This window comes from Lactuca saligna, chromosome 7 (genome assembly GCF_052625555.1).
Source record: "Lactuca saligna cultivar CGN05327 chromosome 7, ASM5262555v1, whole genome shotgun sequence".
NCBI classification, from domain to species: domain Eukaryota; kingdom Viridiplantae; phylum Streptophyta; class Magnoliopsida; order Asterales; family Asteraceae; genus Lactuca; species Lactuca saligna.
Window position 1 is genome coordinate 57,769,724 of NC_136423.1, and position 22,803 is coordinate 57,792,526.

Genomic DNA, 22,803 nt, shown 5'->3' on the forward strand with positions numbered 1-22,803 from the left:
TTCATGCATATATAGTCCTCAAGTAAGTTACTTTTTAAACCTTGTGGTATGTCCGTTGTTATTAGCAAAATGGAAGAATATATACTTATCGGATAAAATGATTTTTTTTAGTTTATGAAACTGCAAAATGGAAGAATATATACTTATCGGATAAAATGATTTTTTTTAGTTTATGAAACTTGATACAGGAACATATATTTAATAACAATTTTTTAGTTTTTGAAATTTGGTCGGCGTTCGAGACTTCGAGTATATGTGTCTTTGTTTTGCATAATATGAAATTGATTTTGAAATGATTGAACTTTACATAAAGTGGCTTTATATATAACATAAAATAGATTTTTCCTTCCATTATACATTTTCAACGCGACATAAGTATCTAATAAACTAAATGGCACAATATTAAACTATCTTACATTTAAAATTCTTAGACAACATTATACCCAACCCTTTTAACACGACACCCGATTAACCCAACCCCGACCGTACCTTAATAGGGTCGGGTTTAGGGTCAAAAATTCTTTTTCAAAACCCGACCCGAATAACCCGAAACCCGATCGGGTTGACCCGAGTAACACCCCTAATTGTTCCTACCATACAGCTGAATGTCATCCGCTTGCTTGCATAGCTAAATGTACAAATTAATAAAATTGAAGTGATTGACACAATATTACCATTATTCATTGAAAAACTAGAGAAGGGTGATGCTTCAACACCGGGCTTGTTGCGCCTCAGGGTATTATTCCTTGAACTATTTGTTTCTTTTCTTCACAAAGATTATATTTTGTTTGAATTTTTGTTTATATTATTTTTTGTCAGTAGAAGAGACTAATACGTTACGTCTTGAGGTATGCATTTTCATTTTCAATTTCATACTCATTCTCATTCTCATTCTCATTCTCATCCAATGGAGGATCCATGACCTCACCATCTGTTTTGTATCAACAATGATATTTTTTATGGCATCAGCTTTCTTCTGTTGATGAGCAGCTGCATTTCTTGCTCCTTTTTATCCGCATGAGAGAAGATGGAAGCAAACAAGTACAGATAGTGGGCTTGCAAGAATACAGAGTCTCAAATATGGAAACAATCAAGGAGTTAATTGATAGAGGGAATTCAACAAGGATCACAGGGACAATAGATGAAAATGAGGAATCTTCACGATCACATGCCATTCTTCATTTATAGATCTTGCAGGAAATGAAAGAGGTGCAGATACAACTGATAATGATAAGAAAACAAGATAAAGGTTGGAATATAGAATGGAATGAGTCATTCCATTCCATTTCTTCCCTCTCTATATTTCTCTCTCTCTTTTTTTTCTAATGATCAAAGTTCTTGTTTTTAATATCAGTTTCCCTGTTCTCTTTTATACTTGATGCACCTTTTATTTGCAGGCTTGGCCTATGCGTACTCCAAGGACTGTTGCTGATACCCCTCTTCTTACTGGACAGGTAAGTTTCAAATCTTTTGTCAATTACTCATTCTAAATATTATATGCTGAAACTATTATTATTATTATTATTATTATTATTATTATTATTATTATTATTATTATTATTATTATTATTATTATTATTATTATTATATTCACTCCCACCATTAATTGTTATGCAGTAATCAAATGCGGACACTGTTGTTATACGTTGGTTGTGGATAAAGAGGAAATGAAATGGCAGAAGTATGATTTCCTTTATTATTATTATTATTATTATTATTATTATTATTATTATTATTATTATTATTATTATTATTTTTCTTATTTAGTTTGTATATATACAGTGCTTCGTACTTCAAAAACAATGATATTACCATGAGCAAAGATTTTCCATGTCATGTGCTTTGAGGAGTATCTGATAATCTTAATCTCAAGTTGGTTGTGCATGTGACAGGTATCTAGTTTTCATTGTAGATGGAATGGATGGTGCTTTTCTTGTAGTCAAAAGTATTAAAAAGGGTTTGAATGCTGAGTGTAGGATCACAACCAATCACTCAAACGAGGAAGAAATTGATCTCCCTTGTTAAATTGATTGAGTAAGTATAAATTTGTTTCTGTTAACTATTTATCTTTACCATCATCATTATTAAAAACTCTTTTGGCAAAATTTTATTGGATCTTTCATTCTTTTTGTTGTGGATTTCTTATAGTTTACTTAGCTTCTTAAATCAAAGAGTATAAAGCTTTCCTAACGTGTTCTAATAATTAAGAAAATGGTGTTTTTTTGAAAAATGCTTCTCAATTTATCTTATTAGGAAGAATGGAGAACATGCCTCAAATCATATGTTTTTTTTCCAGTAACTTCCACTTCCTTCATGGGTTTGTAACAATACTGATGGACTCTGCTATTTTGTTGTATGGTGTATTACCTTGGTTATGGAAGGTGGGCAGTTTAGTCTTTCCTATAAAGTTCAATTATGTAACAAGTTTTTAGTTGTATTCACAACTTTTTGAATGACAACAGAAATCAGGTGATACTTTGGAATCAGTTGGCTTAGATTCAAAGAATGAAATATATCATACACTTGCATTCTTAGGTGGTGTTATGATTTCGTCTCAGGTATATACGTGGGCTCTTTAGTCTTTTTCACTGCCTTTTAATTTAATCTTACAGTTGATTTACATTTTTTATCTAATATACTTTTTGCAGTTGACAGACTTACCATTTTCTCTTTACTCGACTTTGTAATTGAAGAGCAACATAGTTTTAACAAGGTTTTATAGAACATGACTTCATTTGTTTTTATAGTCTTCTCTTTTTATTAAATTTAAATTTGGATATAAGTTTGTAACACATGGGATTTATGATTGCAGCAAACAATCTTGCTTTTCTTTCGTGACATGATTAAAGGCATGTTTTTGGCTGTAGTTATTGGACCACCTGTTGTGGTTGCCATCATTTTAATAGTACAAGTATTATTCTATCTCTGAGAAATTTCATTTGCCATGTCATCAAAATCTGCAAGATGGACTATTATCTTTCATGTCTGAGTTGGTTCTCAACTTGTAGAAGAATAACATAAAATATTTTGGCATCTGAGTGTAAAAAATAATATTTGAAATCATAAGTTCCTTAATAATACTTTATTGTGTTACACGTACTTTATTACTTACTCATAATATATACTTCAATCTGATTATTGATTATGTTTGGTGAGATCATGTTCTCTGTTCTTGATGCTGCATCTGATAGGGAACCAAAAGTGAGGGGTCAGGAGTGAGCATATGCTTTTACAAGCAATGCTTTACAATATTGAAGGAAATTTGGATAAAGTGCAACATGAACTACAAAAGGCAAAATTAATTCTTAATGAAACATTGATGACTTTTCCACTTGAACCTGCACTTTCAACAGTTTGTTAAAGAGGTACTGTTTAGAATCTTGCATGTATATATGACTATATGTACTTCATACAAGTTTACATGATACTCTTCAATAAATATAGTTACTTTCTACGACTTTGTGACTTTTTTTCCCCTGACACTTGAAATAACAGGGCAAGGAGAGCATTCTAAACATTCTGGAAACTTTAAAAGAAGAGGGATATGGGTACACAAAAGATTTTGGAAGTTTTAGTCATGTTTCTTGTAGATGACTTGGTCGTTCACTTTGCAACAAAGCCTCCATCACTTGGAGATTAAACTTTGAAAAGCATTTGAGGGTATATTTTTTTATATTTCTTGTAACTAATTAGTTTGTAAATTTTTGTTACAACTATTGATTTGTTTTATCTTTCCATGGAACGATTATTTGTATGATATTAAATTTTATGCAATGGACTGTATTTTTGTATATGATATTTTGTTTTCTATTATGAGACATTAAATACAAATTTAATTTGAAAATTAGTAAATCTATAAATAATATTTTTTAAAACATTTAAAATTATGATACGCAAAAATGTGTGTCATCTTCATTTATAACATGACTTTTCTTGACAGGGGCTTTCTCGATACGTATTGTGTGTCATTAACACACGCGTCGTAAGATTACGACACGCGAATGTGTGTCATCTTCCTTTATGACAGGGCCTTTCTTGATACGCATTGCGTGTCGTAAACATGCTTCGTAACTGCGCGTCGTAAATGAGCGTTGTCTATAGACGATGCGCAAAAGCGCGTCTTCTCTCTTTATGACAGGACCTTCCTTGACGTGCATTTGCGTGTCGTCTGAACCTTTTACGACACACAATGGGCGTTGTAAAAGGTTGTTTTTCTAGTAGTGTACGACATGATTTGACCGAATACATATGGGAACGGCAATTTCAATGGCAAAATGACGGTGAAGACAATGATGATGACGATGGTGACGATGGTGACGATGAGGAGGATGACGACGGTGGCGACGAGGCGGATGATACCGGTGACGACAACGACGACTTATTTTTCTATGTTTTTTATGTTTTTTAATTTTTATTTTATTTAGACAATGTAATGTTTAATTTTACTAATTTAAGTTTTAAATTTCTATGTTTTAATTAATGAAATGTGCTCTTATTTTTTTATGTTTTAAAAAATTAATGTATGTTATAAATTATGCGTTTTAGTTAATATAATGTTAAAAAAAATTGTGGAGTGGTAACGATTTCTAGTCTTTAGTGGGTTGGTGGTGGGTTGGGTGTGAAGCTGACATGGCGCACATTTGGCAGCACTTTTCCGGTGGGGTATGTGTGACCACTCCCTATAGCCTAAATGTCTGTGAAAGAAACAGATTTATATCTTTTAGGTTAAAGCAATTTATTAAAACATGTCTCGAAAGGGGAGGATGAACTATACACTCCAAGTGCACGACAAAATGCTCCAAAGAAAATCTTGCCGACACCAAACCTTTTGACAATCACAGGATGTGCAAGAAGATTAACAGACGGTTGACTTTCATTAAAAACATGCATCTCGACTCTCAACCCACCAAACGACCGCATAATTTAAGACCATGTCTACCACCTGATCTTACTAAACCACCATAATTACCACTCACTCACAGGGTATCTCTAGAATTCGTGGAACTTCTAATTGCATCACAACCTCAAAGAAAAACTCGATTTCCTAATTCTTTTTTGTTTATTTTTGTTCAACACTCAATCCCACCAATGGTATTAAACCCATTCGGTTGTCCAGTTCAATAAAATGCCAATTTGGATTGATACCAAACTACAAAAAGTTACCTGCATCACCAACTTATTTCCATTGCTTTTATGTGTTGGTTTCAACTCCGCACCAAGCTTTAAGTTTGATGTCGTCACCAATATCCTGTGTTATTGAAGACAAAAATAAAACCCCATACTCACTTCTACAATGCGCAAAATAAAATATTTTTATATACATTTTGGTTGACTTGAGATCATTTAACTTGGTCCTTGTCGATTCAACTGCCTAAGAAGCTTTCCACGGGTGCTATTACATATACACCTACACATATGTTTGTCTCTCATTAGCACCATTCAGGAGACTTTTGATTTCGTATTTGAAGCATTTGACCTTCCATAAGATGGGTTAAGCTACTTCCTAAAAGCACCTTATACTTCCAAACTACATCATACAATATGTGTCGAAAGGTACAATTTACATATTTTTAGTATGTTGTTAATAATAAGAAAATGTGAATAGACAAAGATAATGTGTGAATTGTACCACATACTTGTTGCAAACATAGTGTTTTTGTGCGATTCAACAATACATTTTATTGTTTGAATGTGATATTTTATTATTCCAAAGTATACCTTGCACGATAAATCAATTTCTCCTAACTCTTTGTTATGGTTTGATCACCAAAGTCATCTAACTCTCGGTAGCCAAATACATTGGTTTATACCAAAGCCACCATGATTCTTACAGCATAAGCCAACATCATATTTATTGGAATGAAATTTACCAAGATAACAATTATCGAAACGACGAGTACCACAACTAGTCGAAAAACAATCGGATAAGAAATATAAAAACGACTAGTACCGCAACTAGTGGAAAAATCTATTGAATAATATCGGGCTACACCCGATGTCATAGAATTGCTAAAACAACTTTTATCGAAATGGCAATCTTTGAAATTAACACATGACGAATATCGACGAATTATACATGTATAAACGAACATCGTGCTTCGTAAGATCCATAGAAACTGAATGTTGATGTTGTGTGTAAACCAACATCAATTTATTGCTTTTTAACATTCATAAAAAAAAACTCAAAAACAATGTTTATCGAATTAACAACTTTCGAAACGAAATCTATCGAAATAATACTTATCATATTGATAGTAAATGACACATATCAAAACGAAGTCCGTCCAAAAAAACGGATAAGTGAAACACTGAATGGGCCCATATAGAATACAAACATACATGTTTGTAACTTTCTATAATTAATAATTAATCAAAAGTTATAGTTAACATCGTAACTAACCAAAATCCTGACTCGCGCTATAATTCATTTTAGTATAAGTCCGAAGCGGGACCGAACATTAAATCGCTCATACTTCAGACTTAGGGGACTTATTGGACAGATCCCTTTTTAAGGAAATTCGAACAACGTTAGTTTTTTCTACACATCAGTCATATGCGACACCTTCGACACCTTCGATTTACTAAAGCTTCATGACGATAGGAAGTCATAGCGAAAAAATGTTAACATAAACAGTGTTGTTATAACTCTAAGCTCATTTACATGCGCTTGAAGACATTTGATTGCGTATGCATGCTACTATAAGTCTGAAGCAGGACTAGAGACCGACTCGCTCCTACTTCATACTTGGGGGACTTGTTGATATGTATATCTCATCGACGTGTTAGAAATGTGTAACAGCCGGATTTCCAGGTATCTTTTATGTTTAGGATTTTGGTGTTTTGAGAGGGGACTCGGCGAGTTGGAGCTCAGACTCGCCGAGTAGGATCCCGGATCTGGTCGCGGGTTTGCGCCTGGACTCGGCGAGTTCAGGATATGGACTCGGCGAGTCCGCGCTGTGTAATGAAACCCTAATTTCTCGGGTTTGGGACCTATTTAAAGGGCCTTTATGGCCGTCATTTGTGCTCACCAGTCCCTTGAGTGAAACCCTAATCGAGTGTGAGCGTTTGGAACAAAGTAGGAGGCCATTATTGATCTTGGAGGTGTCATTTTGCAAGGAAAGGGAGAACCAGCTAAGGGGAAAGCAAGTGGAGCCATTTTCTGAGAGTTTGGAGTCCAGAGCATCACTATTGTGGTAATATTTTCGAGCTATCCTTTTCCATGTTGATGTTATTTTGATTTAGGGTTTGTTGAACCCTCTTGTGGCTAGATCTAGTGCTCCCTTGGTCCCTTAAGCGATTTAAACCATAGATCTGGACCCTTGGAGGTCCAGAGTGTCCCTTTGCCCAAGCTTTTTGGGAATCAATGGAGGTTTTGGATTGGAATCCTTATGCCTTAGGTCAAAATGCTATTTATGAGCCATGGGGTGTGTTATGGACACCAAGCTAGGGGCTTTACATGATGAATCAGTCTAGGAAGGCCAGATCTATGAATTGTGGGAGTAGATCTGACCTTAGAAGCAAGTTGGAGTGGTTGCATGGCATGGACTCGCCGAGTCCGATGAACAGACTCGGCGAGTAGTTTGAAGATTGCCTTAAGTTCACTTAGTGAGTGGTCCAGTCGAGTCATAGGTTGACTCAGTGAGTCAGGGTGAGTTAGAGAGGGTCTACAAGTGGACTGAGTCGAACTGGGACTCGCCGAGTTGTTCTTGAGACTCGGCGAGTTGAGTCGGGGTGGCCCCGCGATTCTTCCAGGTGGAACTCGTCGAGTCAGGGGGAGTACTCGACGTGTAGGAAGGGAATCCTAGAGAGTTGGTGAAAACGTCTAGACTCGCCGAGTCGCCCTAGCGCACTCGCCGAGTCAGGTCAAAGTTGACCATTGACCGTTGACCGTTGACCGTTGACCGGAGTTGACCTGTGTTGACTTCTTAGGGATAGTCAACCTTAGAGGTATAAAGTGTTAATCAGAGACATATGATGTTATAGGAGGATTAGAGCTCAGAGGATCGAGCACGAGGGATTTCCAGGATTCGTGAGATACCGAGATACACGAGGTGAGTCTTCTCACTATACTTTACCTTGAGTAGGTAACCAGAGTTATGTGATAGAGTATTTGTATGCTATGTATGTTATGTGTTGTACTGCATTATTTCTATGTGATTTATGCGGTGCATGTTTACAGAGTTAGAACCTGAGGGTTCACAGAGTTTGGGGTGCACGGACCCACAGAGTTATAGCCTCGAGTGGCTGATATGTGTTATATGTGGTATTTTGGGGAACTCACTAAGCTTTGTGCTTACAGTGTTTAATGTTATTGTTTCAGGTACTAGTGACGACCGCAGGAAGGCGCCGGCTTGATCCGTACACACACACACGGAGTTTATATATTTGTGATCTTGGGATTTTGTATTGACTTGAATTGGATAATTAATATGGTTGTTTTATGAATATTAAATGAATTATGTTTTACGAAAATTTGAAAAAATTTGTTTTGAAATTCACGGTGTTACAAAATGGTTCGACCAGTTCTGCATGGAAGTTCGGTCGGTTCTAGACGGTTCTAGACAGTTCGACGAGTTCTAGGAAGTTCGGCCAATTCTAGGCTCGGCAAGTTCTAGGAAGTTCGGCCATTTTCGGCTTGGTCCTTCCAAAGACGAAAAGTACATCAGTCACCTCAACCTTCTCATGTTCAGCTGTTAAGCTTTCTCCCCAAGAAATAAGGTACATCTGATTATACTATATATATATATATACAGCTCTCAAGACACTTCAAAAGGAAGTTACATCTCTCGCTCTCTCTCTCTCTCTACATATAATCGGGTTTCCTTCCACTCGAAGGACCCGACCACGTTTCGTATCGATACTAACTTAACCGTCGGAGGCAGCTCCTGGGACGCAAGTCCTGGGGAGACTCTAACGATCTCGTTTATGAGTGTGACAGGAATCAAATCGGGGCTCACTAACAACAACGAAGCTCATATCTCAATCAGACTCGTGACGATTTCTGGGTTACGTCATATGCTTTTGTTTTTTCATAAATTATAAAGAAAAGGGCATATTTCTCCTTTTTCCCATATAGAAATAACCCTTTTTTTTGCATTTTTAAGCATAATTGGTGTAATGGTGATTTCGTAAATCATACTTTTCTACTATAAACAAAAGGGCAATTCTGCCATTATTTCTTTCAAATAGAAAAGGCCAATTCAGCCCTTTTCTATTAAGCTTGCACCTTGTCTAAGGACAATCATAAGATCTTTTGTCTGACTTTGCTTACGTACTCGACTTTATTTTATGTAATCAATCTTTTATTTTGATTATAAATATAGAATCAAATTTTAATGTTAATAATCTAAACTATGTTCGCAATTTAACTTTGTTACATATTAATGTTTGCAAATTACTAAGTTATCTAGTGAAAAAAACTGACATTATTTCTTTTAATAGAAAAGGAAAATTCTGCCCTTTTCTATTAATCTTGTAGCTTCTCAAATTACAATCATAAGATCTTTTGTTTAACTTTGATTACAAACTGGACTTAGTTTTATGTAATCAATCTTTAATTTTGATTGTAAATATATAAATAAAATTTAAATATTAATATTAATCTAAACTGTATTCACGATTTAATTTTGTTTCATATTAATCTTGCCATTGAAGTTTGCAAATTAGCAAGTTATATTGTGAAAAAAAACTGCCATTATTTCTTTTAAATAGAGAAGGACAATTCTCTATTAATCTTGCACCTTCTCAAATTACAATGACTTCAAATGAAAAAAAAAAATGAAAATACAATTTTGTAATACAGAAAAGCGGAAATATGATGCTATATAATACGCAAATAAATGAAAACAAGTTGCTAGTTCTAGCATTCACCAGGTTTATCCGGGCATCACTTAATGAGTAAAATGAGACTTACATTGATGGCTAGAACCGAACTTGTTTGAAGCATGAATGAATTGGGGAACAAATAGTTGAGGGGCAAATCGGGAATTATGTTAAAAAATCGAAAGTTTTGTTTGACGGTTATATGCATTTCTAGGATCCAGTGATGGTTATTGTTCCTCCTAACAAGCTACCACCTGCGATAAATCATGTTGATGTTTTTATTTAAGTAATGACCTCCTCATCTATGAATGAATAAATAAATTGTTTTCCTTCTTAACATCATTGTTTACAAAGAAAAACCATCTAACCCCCCAACACCGGGGATACATCCCTAGTTTGTCATAAAAATAGGAAAGGAAATTGTTATACTAAAATAAGAATATAACTTTTGTTTTTTTATATTTTGCTACGGAAACATGTTCCATAGCTACTTAACTACATAATATTTTGCATCTAAATAGCTACAGATTTCGATTCCATAACTATTTTGCAAATTCAAAACCAACCATATACACACTACTACAAAAAAAAAAATTAAAAAATTAAAAATAAATAAATAAAAGCTTATAGGACCCGGTTAAATTAATCAATTAACCCAGTTTTGAACCGGGTCTTGTGCCCAGCGAGGCCTATGCAAAAAGAGAAACAAAACCCGATTTTAAAACCATGTCCTATCAACCTAAAAACACATGGTTTTTTTTTATAGAAACTCGGACATATAAGTATATTAGAGACCACGAACCATACTACATTAGGAGATTAGGTCACAGTTCTACCAATCAAAAGCGGGTCATACAATGAGATAAGAGCTCGGATCCAATCCTAAAAGCGAGTCACATAATGACTAAAATGGCCCCAGTTCCTTTCAAATAACTAGGTCCTATAAGAAACCTGGTTTTTTTATAATACTTTCTTTTATAAAAATAACTATTCGGACTTGCATCAAAAAATCATACTACATTCCAATTAACAACCGACACATATATACTGAACTGAGACTTACATCCAAAAGATATATTTAATACAAAGAGTATGTTTTGATGAACAGGTTATGTTAACGTAGACATTCTAAATAACCAACAATGATAACCATTGACATAAACATGTTTGAATGTTACAAAAAACTCATTGATTTGGTTATATCTTACTACATAAAAAATTTCAAAAAATGAAATTGTTATCGCATCGAAGTAGGATTGTCCCGTAATCAAGTGTGGCAGCTATCCTTTGATCCTCTTTTGTCTAACATTTCAAACCAGTTGAATTTAACAAGCAATAATTAAACTAAAAGTAGGAAGTTATAAAGATTAACAACCAATCTTATATACATTTTAGACAACATCATTCGTATAATTATTTAGAAATTCTTTAGCCCCACATACCAATCTTCATAACCAACTCCCTTTCATGTAAGGGAGTTTTTCATTCCAAAGGGTACCAAAGTATATGAAACATTAAATTAAAACTAATTAATAACAAAACATATTGTTTCTTGCTATAGATAAAATGAAATAATAATAATAATAATAATAATAATAATAATAATAATAATAATAAACACTTACTCAATATTTGGGATTCCATATTGTCTAGTCATCCCAAAATCAAGCATCCATTTCATTACATAGTGCCCATTCAGCTCAATCGCCAATTTGGTTGCACTGAAATTGTGATATAAAGGAAACATAAAAAAGAAAAATGAAACTACAACATCTAATTGTTGGATAAGTAATAAGATGAATTACCTTAGCAAGCATCCATGCAATTGGAGTTGATGTGTTTTTTCATACTTAGAAAAAGCCCTAAAAATAAACAAGAAATTGACTTCTGTTCTAGTTTATAGAAATAATATTATCATACTGCAAACAAATTAAGTAATATCTTATGAGTAAAGGATAATGAAGATATTTTGAGTTAGAAAAAGGGCATGTCGAAGATTCTTCCATTTTAAGTTAATGTATATATAAGGTAGATAAAAAAAAAGTAAAGGATAATGAAGATGCACCTAAAGATTGGAATATGTAAACACGATTTTTTTAATCAAAATAACTCTTTGATTATATGAGAAACTCTCTCAAAACTCACGATATTACAATGTTTTCCAATGATCATAACTAGACCTAAAACCATGTGTATATATACTCCTAACTACCGACTTGTAATTAGATTACAATTAGGAAACTAGAAACCTACTTGTTTATGATTTTTTAAAAACTAGGTTGCTATTACTTGGTCTCCAAGTCCTACTCGACTTAGGATTCCAACAATCACCCCAAATCTCTAAGTCCTTTTAAAGAATTCTTCAACCTGATCCATTTTTAGAACACGGATTCGTCGATGTCGTCACGTTCCGAAAAATCATTGTCTTGTAATTTTTGGAGTCGTTCCGGACATTCAGAAGCAAAATGACCCGGTTTGTCACACCGAAAGCAAATCACTTTAGATCGATCCTTTTCCCTGTTTTTCCGATTCTTGCCACAACAACAATTACAATTTTTGCAATCAGAATTAGAGTTGGACAGTTGATTCGGCCGATTGCTTTGAGAAACCCTATTATTCCCTTTGGGCCCGTCTGATCCGCCGGACCCGGATAACCCACTAGATCCGGACCCACTTGACCCGCCAGTCCCATTAAACCCATTCACTTCACTCTTTCCTTTCCACTTTCCATTTTCCTTCGTTCCTGACAAGTTACCTCCACCATCGGCGAACACGACTTTCGATTCTTCTCCACCGTCATCCGCTTCCTTCACCCTCTCCTCGTAAGCTTTCAACCGCCCAACCACATCTTCGAAGCCCACCGTCTTCAAATCAAGAACTTGCTCAAGGGAGGCCACGATGTGGATGAATTTTCTTGGCAGTGACTCCAGGAACTTTTTCACCATCTTTGTTTCTTCAATTGTTTCCCCAAGGGTTGCCGATTGTGACGAAATTTCGTATAGTTTTCCGGCGAAGCTATCAATTGATTCCGTCTCTGTCATCCTCAGCCTGTCGAAGTCAGCGTTTAGGGTTTGAAGACGGGCCTCCTTTACTCGATCAGCCCCAATGTATCGAGCCTTGATTGCGTCCCAAAGCGCCTTCAAAGACTCGACTTCTCTGATTTGCATGATTAACGATTCTGGGATCGCCTGATACAATAATTCCATTGCTAGGTAATCCTTCTCATCGTTTTTCTTTGTTCCTGGGTCGATAATACTCCATGATTTATGAATTTTTAGAACAAACTTCATACGCAGGGACCAAACTGTGTAATTTGTGGAATTGAGCATGGGACGTTGAAGTGAAGTCGATCCAGTTTCCTTCATAGTCACTGGAGCAGATCCTCCCTTGCCCCCTGCATCAACCATATTGACCTGACTCGTCAACAGGTAAAATCGATCTCACGGTTTCTTGATTCAAGGCTCTGATACCAATTAAAGATTGGAATATGTAAACATGATTGTTTTAATCAAAATAACTCTTTGATTGTATGAGAAACTCTCTCAAAACTCACGATATTACAATGTTTTCCAATGATCATAACTCGACCTAAAACCATGTGTATAAATACTCCTAACTACTGACTTGTAATTAGATTACAATTAGGAAACTAGAAACCTACTTGTTTATGATTTCCTAAAAACTAGGTTGCTATTACTTGGTCTCTAAGTCCTACTCGACTTAGGATTCCAACAGTACCTTGGTGAGAACAATTGCAATCCACGGCCAATGAATTATAGTGTCAACTTGATCTTGTAGGATACCGACTTAATTTGATATCACAGGAGCATAAGATTGTTATTATTTTTTTTTTCTGCAAAACTCTCAAAAATTAGCATATAAGAACAACTAACTACAATATTTTCATGAGTCTATACATACATATTTACATCAAAGAATTTCCAATTTTTTTCCTTCAAACTTCCTATTTTGAGGTATTTCCATTTAAATCAGCATTATTATATGATTCCATGAATATATACATGCATATATTCATCCACAATTTCCAAAATTTGAACTAAAATTCACTAAAGCATCGATCCATGATTAGTTGTGAAGAAATGAAGCAAATCTTATTCACAAAATGCATGTTATGAATTAAGATATCAGTAATTATGTAAAATTTAAGCATGTAAAAGAATTAGGAGATGATGGATTGTTAATTGATTATATTCTTTATATGTGGATGTGTGTCCCTAGTACCCGACCTTGTTTCTTGTTGCCTCCAACATGGGCATTTTCTGGTAATATGTTTACTAAAATTTCCTAAAAATAATTGAAAACCAATAACGGTAATACAAATAAACAACAGAAACATGTTGATTGTACATGAATCATGTCGTATAATGTTACTAGATATGTGGGTTGTCATAAATGTTTATTACTAAATATGTGATTGAGCAATGATAAACAACAATTACAAGTTCAATCTTTTGAACCAAATATTCTACAATACCTTATGTAGACTTTTCTAGTAAAATTTTCAAAAAGAAGATAACTAAAATAGGGTAACTGCATAATGATGTCAAGAACCCATTTCATCAAATCTATGATAATGAAATGAAATAATAAAATCATATACCAATGAATAAAGCTTACAAAATATATCACTAGAAGGACGTTTAGACAAGTTTTGTTGCACTGGAAATGAATTGTCGACCTAGTCAGACGATGTAGGGGATAGGGTAAAAGAGGAACGAAGAAGGGTTTGAGGCACCAGAGTGGCTATCCACACAATGAGGTGGAGTCTTTGTGGTGGCACAGGAGAAGGGTTTGAGGCGACTGTGCGGTGGTCAAAGTTGTTTGTTGCTGCAACGGAGAATAAGGGGAGGGGTCGGAGTGTAAACATGGTGTAGGGTTTGAATATACCTCAAAATTTGTGTAGGGTTATGAATTAAGATATCAGTAATTATGTAAAATTTAAGCATGTAAAAGAATTAGGAGATGATGGATTGTTAATTGATTATATTCTTTATATGTGGATGTGTGTCCCTAGTACCCGACCTTGTTTCTTGTTGCCTCCAACATGGACATTTTCTGGTAATATTTTTACTAAAATTTCCTAAAAATAATTGAAAACCAATAACGGTAATACAAATAAACATCAGAAACATGTTGATTGTACATGAATCATGTCGTATAATGTTACTAGATATGTGGGTTGTCATAAATGTTTATTACTAAATATGTGATTGAGCAATGATAAACAACAATTACAAGTTCAATCTTTTGAACCAAATATTCTACAATACCTTATGTAGACTTTTCTAGTAAAATTTTCAAAAAGAAGATAACTAAAATAGGGTAACTGCATAATGATGTCAAGAACCCATTTCATCAAATCTATGATAATGAAATGAAATAATAAAACCATATACCAATGAATAAAGCTTACAAAATATATCACTAGAAGGACGTTTAGACAAGTTTTGTTGCACTGGAAATGAATTGTCGACCTAGTCAGACGATGTAGGGGATAGGGTAAAAGAGGAACGAAGAAGGGTTTGAGGCACCGGAGTGGCTATCCACACAATGAGGTGGAGTCTTTGTGGTGGCACAGGAGAAGGGTTTGAGGCGACTGTGCGGTGGTCAAAGTTGTTTGTTGCTGCAACGGAGAATAAGGGGAGGGGTCGGAGTGTAAACATGGTGTAGGGTTTGAATATACCTCAAAATTTGTGGCGGGATATGAAATTTTCATGGCGTGATATCCAAAATTTTTATCTCAAAATATGTTAGCCATATGTACTTTTCGAATGGTAGATACTGATGGTAGCCGATGGATGCCTTTATTTGGTGAACTACTTTTAAATGCTAATTGAATTTAGTCAATAATAAGTTACATGGTTAATTAGTGGCATTGACTTTCGATGGAATGCAATCAAATTCAATTTCATATTCGTTTCATTTATTATGAAGATGAATTTATTTACATTTTCACTCCCCCCCCCCCCCCCCCCACCCCACCCCACATGTTAGTGTTAAGAATTTACTTGCCTATTTATCAAAATTATCATGAGATTGGACGTATGACGGATTTTTATGGCTTAGATTAAATGACGCCAAAGGTTGACAAATTCCAATCTCTTGAGCAGTTTAATAATATATTTCTGATGCATTATTTTCTTTAAAATTTTAATATTATATATATATATATATATATATATATATATATATATATATATATATATATATATATATATATATATCATAACTTCACCACATTTGTATTGATTATCGGGAGTTAACAAGTTAACTGTGAAGAACCGTTACCCACTTTCTCTGATTGATGATCTTTTTGATCAGCTGCAAGGTGCATCTTGGTTCTCCAAGATCGATTTGAGGTCAATGTATCACAAATGAGGGTAAAAGAGGAGGATGTGGAGAAGACAACATTTTGGACTCGTTATGGTCATTACAAGTTGGTTGTGATGTGGTTTGGGGCTCACCAATGCACCTGAAACATTTATGGATTTGATGAATCGAGTGTGCAGACCGATGCTCAATCGATCTATTATTGTTTTCATTTATGGATTTGAAGACAACATTGGTTTGGTTTATTATCCCCCCCCCCCCCCCCCCCCCCCCCCCCCCTTCCAGCCCACATGCTAATGATAAGAATTTACAATTTGTGCCAATGTATCAAAATTATCACGAGACTGGACATGTGACATATTTTTACGGCTTAGATTAAATGACGCAAAAGGTTGATAAATTCCACTTTCATGATCAGCGGTTTAATAATATATTTCAGATGGATTATTTTCTTTAAAATTTTAATATATATCATAACTTTGCACGAAATTAAATTTGTATATAGAATTCTCTTTTGAAGTTTCGTTTCAGTCCTCTAATTTTTAGTGCTCATTTTATGCCCTTGTTTTTAGGTGTGATTTCGGTAAATAGTGTTTTTTATCAAAACAAATATACATTTATTTTACTGTTCAAGTATCGTGTTTTAAAATATAGCTCGGTTATACTATGTTACTACAAATTTATAGTCACTTTGCTGTTTCATATTGAATAACTTCTTTTACCTGCCAAAATACGAGAGTTATACTATGTCACTACAATAAGTAAGTAGTGTCATCAACATCAGTGTTTGGAGATGGAAAGCTTATAGAAAATGGGGGTAGCTAAGCAAATTATCATACTCTTTCTCGTCCACGACATAAAATACTTGGGTAGCTTGTTTAGCTATAATAAATGGTTTCAATACATAGTTGTTTAATTGTGGAAAGGTTAAGAGCTATAAAACCATCATTGTCAACTTTAACGCCTTGTTGGTTGTTAAACAATTCTCACTTGAAAATAGGTATAGTGATAGAATCACGTTTCACTTCCAAAATTTCTATATATGTGGGAAATACATCTCGAGCTAGCATAACATCATGATAATATCACTTTCCCATGACTCTAACACCTGAGGATCAATAGGTTTTATAATGAATCATGTTGAAGAACAGACATAGTTTTAGCATTGTGTATCAAATGCGAATTGGTTTATTCCACGAATTGCCATGGGAACATATATGGCATCAAAACATGATGCGAAGCTCCACTTTCCACGAGGCATGATGAAGAAGGCATAAAATTTGTGGTGGCAACTTGAACCTAAGCAACTTTGGGGTTGGTATAAGATTGACTGGTTGTGTTTTGGGTAGAAGGCAATTGGATATGTGGAAAATTTTGTTTAAAAAACAGGTCATTAAGAAGCATAATGACCTGGTACATAATGACCATGTAGGTATGATACCATTCGCAATTATCAAGGAACTGTCGAGATGCTCGGGTACATGATATTGATCCAGATTGTGGTGTTGGTAGCAAGTCATTGGAATGGGTTGAGGAACGTGTTGAGGTATGAGATTGAAGGCTATTAGGATAGGTTGAACGGGTGGTCATGGCATGTGTACTTGTTGGGAGGGATGAGATGGGAGATGACTAATTTTTAATGGTGAGTTCAGGTTTATAAGTTTCTTGTGAAGTTCTTCAAATGCAAATAGAGGTATCTCTCACATTAATAGCATCAACCATGGGCTTGTAGAAATCATATCGGAGGCCTTCAAGAATTTTTTTCAAAGATGTCTTCATGATCTAAGGGATTTCCAAGAAGTGAGAGTTCATCGGTACAACTTTTGATGGGTTGCTTGTAATCAGTCATAGATCGAGTTGGTCTTTTTGTGATGTGACAAAGATGATCTTTGATCTGATGGATGTGACTACGAGATGGTTCGGCGTATGCTGAGGACTGAATATTCCATGCATCATGAGAGGTTTTGGATTGGGAGATGAGGGGAACCAGAGTAGGAGAGGTGGTGCCAATGATTGCACCAAATAGGAGCTTATCTTGGCAAACGCAAGTTGAATAAGCAGGGTTAGGTTTTGTCTTGGAATTGACTAAGATGGTGTGAAGAAGGGAAGGATGGGAGCCATCTATGTGCGTGTAATGGTCAAAGCCAAAGAGCATGAATTCAATTAGTGTCTTCCAGGGAAGGTAATTCGTTGGAGTTAGTTTGAGAGAGTTTTGGAAGGAGATGAGAGTGAGTGGTTTGGTGGTTTCATTGGGAAGATGCAGGTATGAGGAGTTACTAATTTAATACCATGTAAATGAGAAGAAACTTAATTTTTCTTATTAATGAGAGTAGTGTAATTACTATTACAGAAGCTACAATTGAGGAGAAATTACAGCTACAAAGTATGTAAAAAACCCCATATGATTTTGTTTCCTAACATAAGAGATATGTACAGCTAGCTATAACATATTACATATATGATTACTATAATTTCTTATCTTGATTGACATGTGGTACAATATCATTAACATTATTTAAAGTATAAAATCGTCTAGTTAGAAGCCTACACCAAAACATAAAAAGAAAGAACCAAGACAATATAATGGATGATGAGGATAACGTATGTGGCATTTCAAAACAAATGTCCAACCATATCCATTCGAGCAGCTGTTGTAAGGCCGTACTCACCAATAGAGAAAAGTTTTCTGATTGCAGAGACATTCGTCAACTCGTATGCGCACCTTATAAAACAAATATTAACAAATTGTAATTTTTCATTTGTGTCAACTTTTTGTTACATTGTTCTTTTGTATACGTGTTTGGATATCAAGATTTTAATTAGTTTATGTGAAAGTTTATGATTTCTATGTTGCTTAGATCTTTTGTGTCATCTTATTCCATTATGAAAGTTTTATTTCATATTTACACTTCCATTTTGGTTACTTGAATGTTGGTGATTACACAAATGGCGAATTCCTTTATTATCACTACAAGAATAATGACCATTAGTGTGTCGCCGTTAAAAGTCCCGATTGTCGCCGTTAATAATTTAGCGGCGACCCGTCGCCGCTGTTGGTTCGTCGTTAATACCCATTTGTCACCGCTAAAGGTGGTTGTCGCCGCTAATACCTTATCGCTACTAATACTTTTCGTCGCCAATAAAAGTGTCACTACTAATTGTAGTTTTCTCATTTTTTTAATTTTTTTTTAAAACATTCTTCCATATACAAAACAAACGTTATAAAATTATAAAAAATTTTATAAAAATATAAAATTTTGATAAAACATATAACCAAAAACACATCCATACATACACAAATACATACATAATACACATACAAAAACACATATACTTACATGATACACATACTAATACACAAATACATACATAATACACATAAACACACACATACACACACACATATATATATATATATATATACACACACACACATATATATATGTATATATATATGCATACTAATACACAAATACATACATAATATACATATAAATTCACAAACATATATAAAATACACATTCTACATACAAAGAGAAGTGAGTTCATAGAAGAGGGAAGAAGGAGCTGAGAAATGAGTTCATAGAAGAGGGAAGAAGGAGGTGAATAGGTTATATCTTCGAATCGAATTAGCGGCGATGGCTTTTAGCGACGACAGGTAGAGTATTAGCGGCGACATATAGAGTATTAGTGGCGACACCTTTGGGTGGAAATTTTGATGGTCAAAATTTTAGAGTATTATCAGTGACAACTTTGGGGGGAAACTTTGGCGGTCAAAATTTTGGAGTATTAGTGGCAACACCTTCGCCGCTATTGGTGTCGCTGCTATCGGTTTGTACGTTATTGATTTTCAGTCCTTCGATTAGGGACAAAATCAACGGCCAAGGTTTCACCTCATATTTCGACGCGGATCGTGGTTGATAGGCATTAGCGGCGACGCTTTTAGCAGCGACCGCCACCTTTAGCGGTGACATATAACGCGAAAGTTATGTATCGTTGCTAAAGGTGTATGTCGCCGGTAAAAACATCGTCGCTAATGCCCATTATTCTTGTAGTGTATTTGCTTGTGAGATGGGTGTTTTAAAAAATATATGTAAATATTTCAGATATAAAATTATATTTAACCAAGGTATTTTCAGTTTGTGAGATGGATTATATAAAATTTAAATAAAATATAAAAACATCAATTAACATAATTCTTAGTTTTACCAAAGAGTGAAATCAATTCTCTTTCTCTACCTTATTATCTCTCGCCATTTTCATACTCTACTTCAATGCTATTTCTCATTACCACACGCACACTTAGTATCTTTAAACATTTAAATACATTGCACCCTCCTCTAATGCAAGGATTCATATATAACCCCATCCAAAAACCACTTTACCAATGAAGCGTTAACCTACAATGGCAATGAACTGTACACTTAATTAAGTTACAACTATTATACATCTCAAAGTACCAACATAATAGAGTTACAGATCGAAATTTACATGTTTCACAACTTTCTTCTCCTTCCTTATGAGGATTTCATTAATGGAATAGCCCTGCAAGTCATCTTGGGTCTCGTATGTGAGGTTCGACACGATATATCTTTGTTTGTTTGAAGATGCATATTCATTTCACTTACCGAAAAATAAGCGAATGTTATCCGGATTAAATATAATGTTATTGTGGTTGCTTGGCTTTCCAAATATTCGTACATATGTCGACTGAAACAAATCTACTATGAGGGGGATTTGAAGAGAACCAAACGAAGCAACTGGAACAGAAGCTAATACACATATTAAAGCAATATTCCATGCTTCTCCATGACATAATACCAAATACAAGGTCGCACCAAAGGCCACCATCATAGTAGTTGTAGACAACATCAAGCTACAAAGACCAATAATCAATCGTCTTGGCAAACTGACTAGAAAATCTTGCTTGGAAAAACGTCTAGTGACAATGGACAAGAACATTAGTAATGATGTACCACTACAAGAAAGTAGAGCATTATCGGCGACAGGCATCGTCGCTAAAAGTGCGGCTTGTCGCCGCTAATAGTATTAGTGGCGATGTGTCGTTGCTAAAAAGTCGACGCTGATGTTTTGTCGCTATTAATCAAACTGTCGCCGCTAATGTGTGTTTGTCGTCGCTAAAAACTTGTCGCCGCTAATAAGCACACGTCGCCGCTAAAGACGTGTCGCCGGTAATAAGCTAGTGTCGCCACTAAAGGTGTCGCCGGTATTGGTGTTTTTCTTATATATATATATATATATATATATATATATATATATATATATATATATATATATATATATATATATATATATATATATATTTCACTTTAAAATAATAATAATAATAAAAACTTGGTATGATATTAATTAATCTAATCCTACATCATTCCATTCCAAAATATTAATACAATATCTGTTTAAAATACTCGTCTGATTTAACATATAACAACATATCGAAAATACTAGTCTAAAATACTTGCACAAATAAAACATAAAAAATCCTACAACTATCTACTCGTCATCATCGCTCTTCTCGTTTCCTCCAGTTTCATTTCGTTGTGGCAACGAACGAAACCAATCTTCAAGTGCAGCACTACATGCCAGATCTTATAAGTAAACTAGCATTATAACATTCTATATACAAAATAAAACAACTACAAATAAAACAACATAGTCTTATAAGTAAACTAGCATTATAACATTCTATATATAAAATATACATTCCACATATTGGGTATAAAACATTCTAACATTGTACTATAACTAACAATTACCAAATTTTGAAACTATTACTAAACCAACAATTACCAACATTTTAAACAATTACCAAAATTAAATAATCTTGTCACCTGTGATTGTGGTGGTGGCTGTGTCATTGGTTGTTCCTGATCGTACATCAACACAGCCGTAGAAGGTTTACGCCCGATGCCTCTGATATGGCCCGTCGAACACCCAATATTTTTTCAAAACAATTTTGTGTATCCTTTGTTGTTAGACTGCTGGCTTCAGAGGAAGCTTGAGTTTGTTGACTGATCTCAAAGAGTAAAGCATTCTGTATTTTCAAATAAGAAATAAATATAATAAAAATTAGATTACTAACTACCCTTTGACGATATAAGCACTTATATGAAAATACAAATTAACCACTTACGTATTTTTGCTCGACTGGAGGACTACTAAACACCCCTTGGCGATCAGTATTGGCCTTATGAAATGCTTCGATTCGAGCGATGTTCTATTTAACATTAAAAATTAGATTAATTATAATTTAAATAAACAGTTAAATATATCATAGCTTACTTCTTTGAAACATGCATTGCTATAAGAGCAAGATCCCCCTCTGTTTACAACTTGTTGTTGTGCACGGACTCCTTTGTTTGACGCCGAACGCTTTAGAAATTCAGGACTTTGAAAATGCCCTTGGGATATCTATAAGCCCCCCGACATTCTCAAAATAAGTATGCGCTTTATTTTTTCGTCCTCTATAAATTCTTTGCAAGGTCGCATCAATGCTCCGCAACAACTGAGCACGCTCGGGATCCGAGTTAACCTTATCTAAATCAAACTTATTCTACAAATACAAAAAAGTTAGTTAAATACCAATTAGAACGAAATTTAAAATATTGT

The 22,803-nt window shown here is 34.6% G+C and overlaps 1 protein-coding gene across 1 annotated transcript; it reads right to left on the reverse strand.

Annotated features, from left to right (window-relative positions):
• Positions 1–4,263: 4,263 nt before the first annotated feature.
• LOC145006984 (uncharacterized) lies at positions 4,264–13,229 on the reverse strand. The gene is made up of 5 exons (XM_078965994.1): positions 12,208–13,229; positions 11,628–11,684; positions 11,448–11,543; positions 5,164–5,248; positions 4,264–4,386 (listed from the first exon to the last, which is right to left on the reverse strand). Exons 1-5 carry the CDS (start codon positions 13,227–13,229, stop codon positions 4,264–4,266), a joined length of 1,383 nt encoding a protein of 460 aa, XP_078822120.1.
• Between the last annotated feature and the right edge of the window lie 9,574 nt (positions 13,230–22,803).

Coding starts and splice junctions, on each gene's coding strand:
- LOC145006984 (XM_078965994.1), bottom strand. CDS start 13,229: ATGGTTGATGCAGGGGGCAAGGGAGGATCTGCTCCAGTGACTATGAAG. Junction 5,249..11,447: donor TATGGAATCCCAAATATTGA/GTAAGTGTTTAT, acceptor TCAATAACACAG/GATATTGGTGACGACATCAA. Junction 4,387..5,163: donor GAAATAAGTTGGTGATGCAG/GTAACTTTTTGT, acceptor TAAAAAACATAG/AAAAATAAGTCGTCGTTGTC.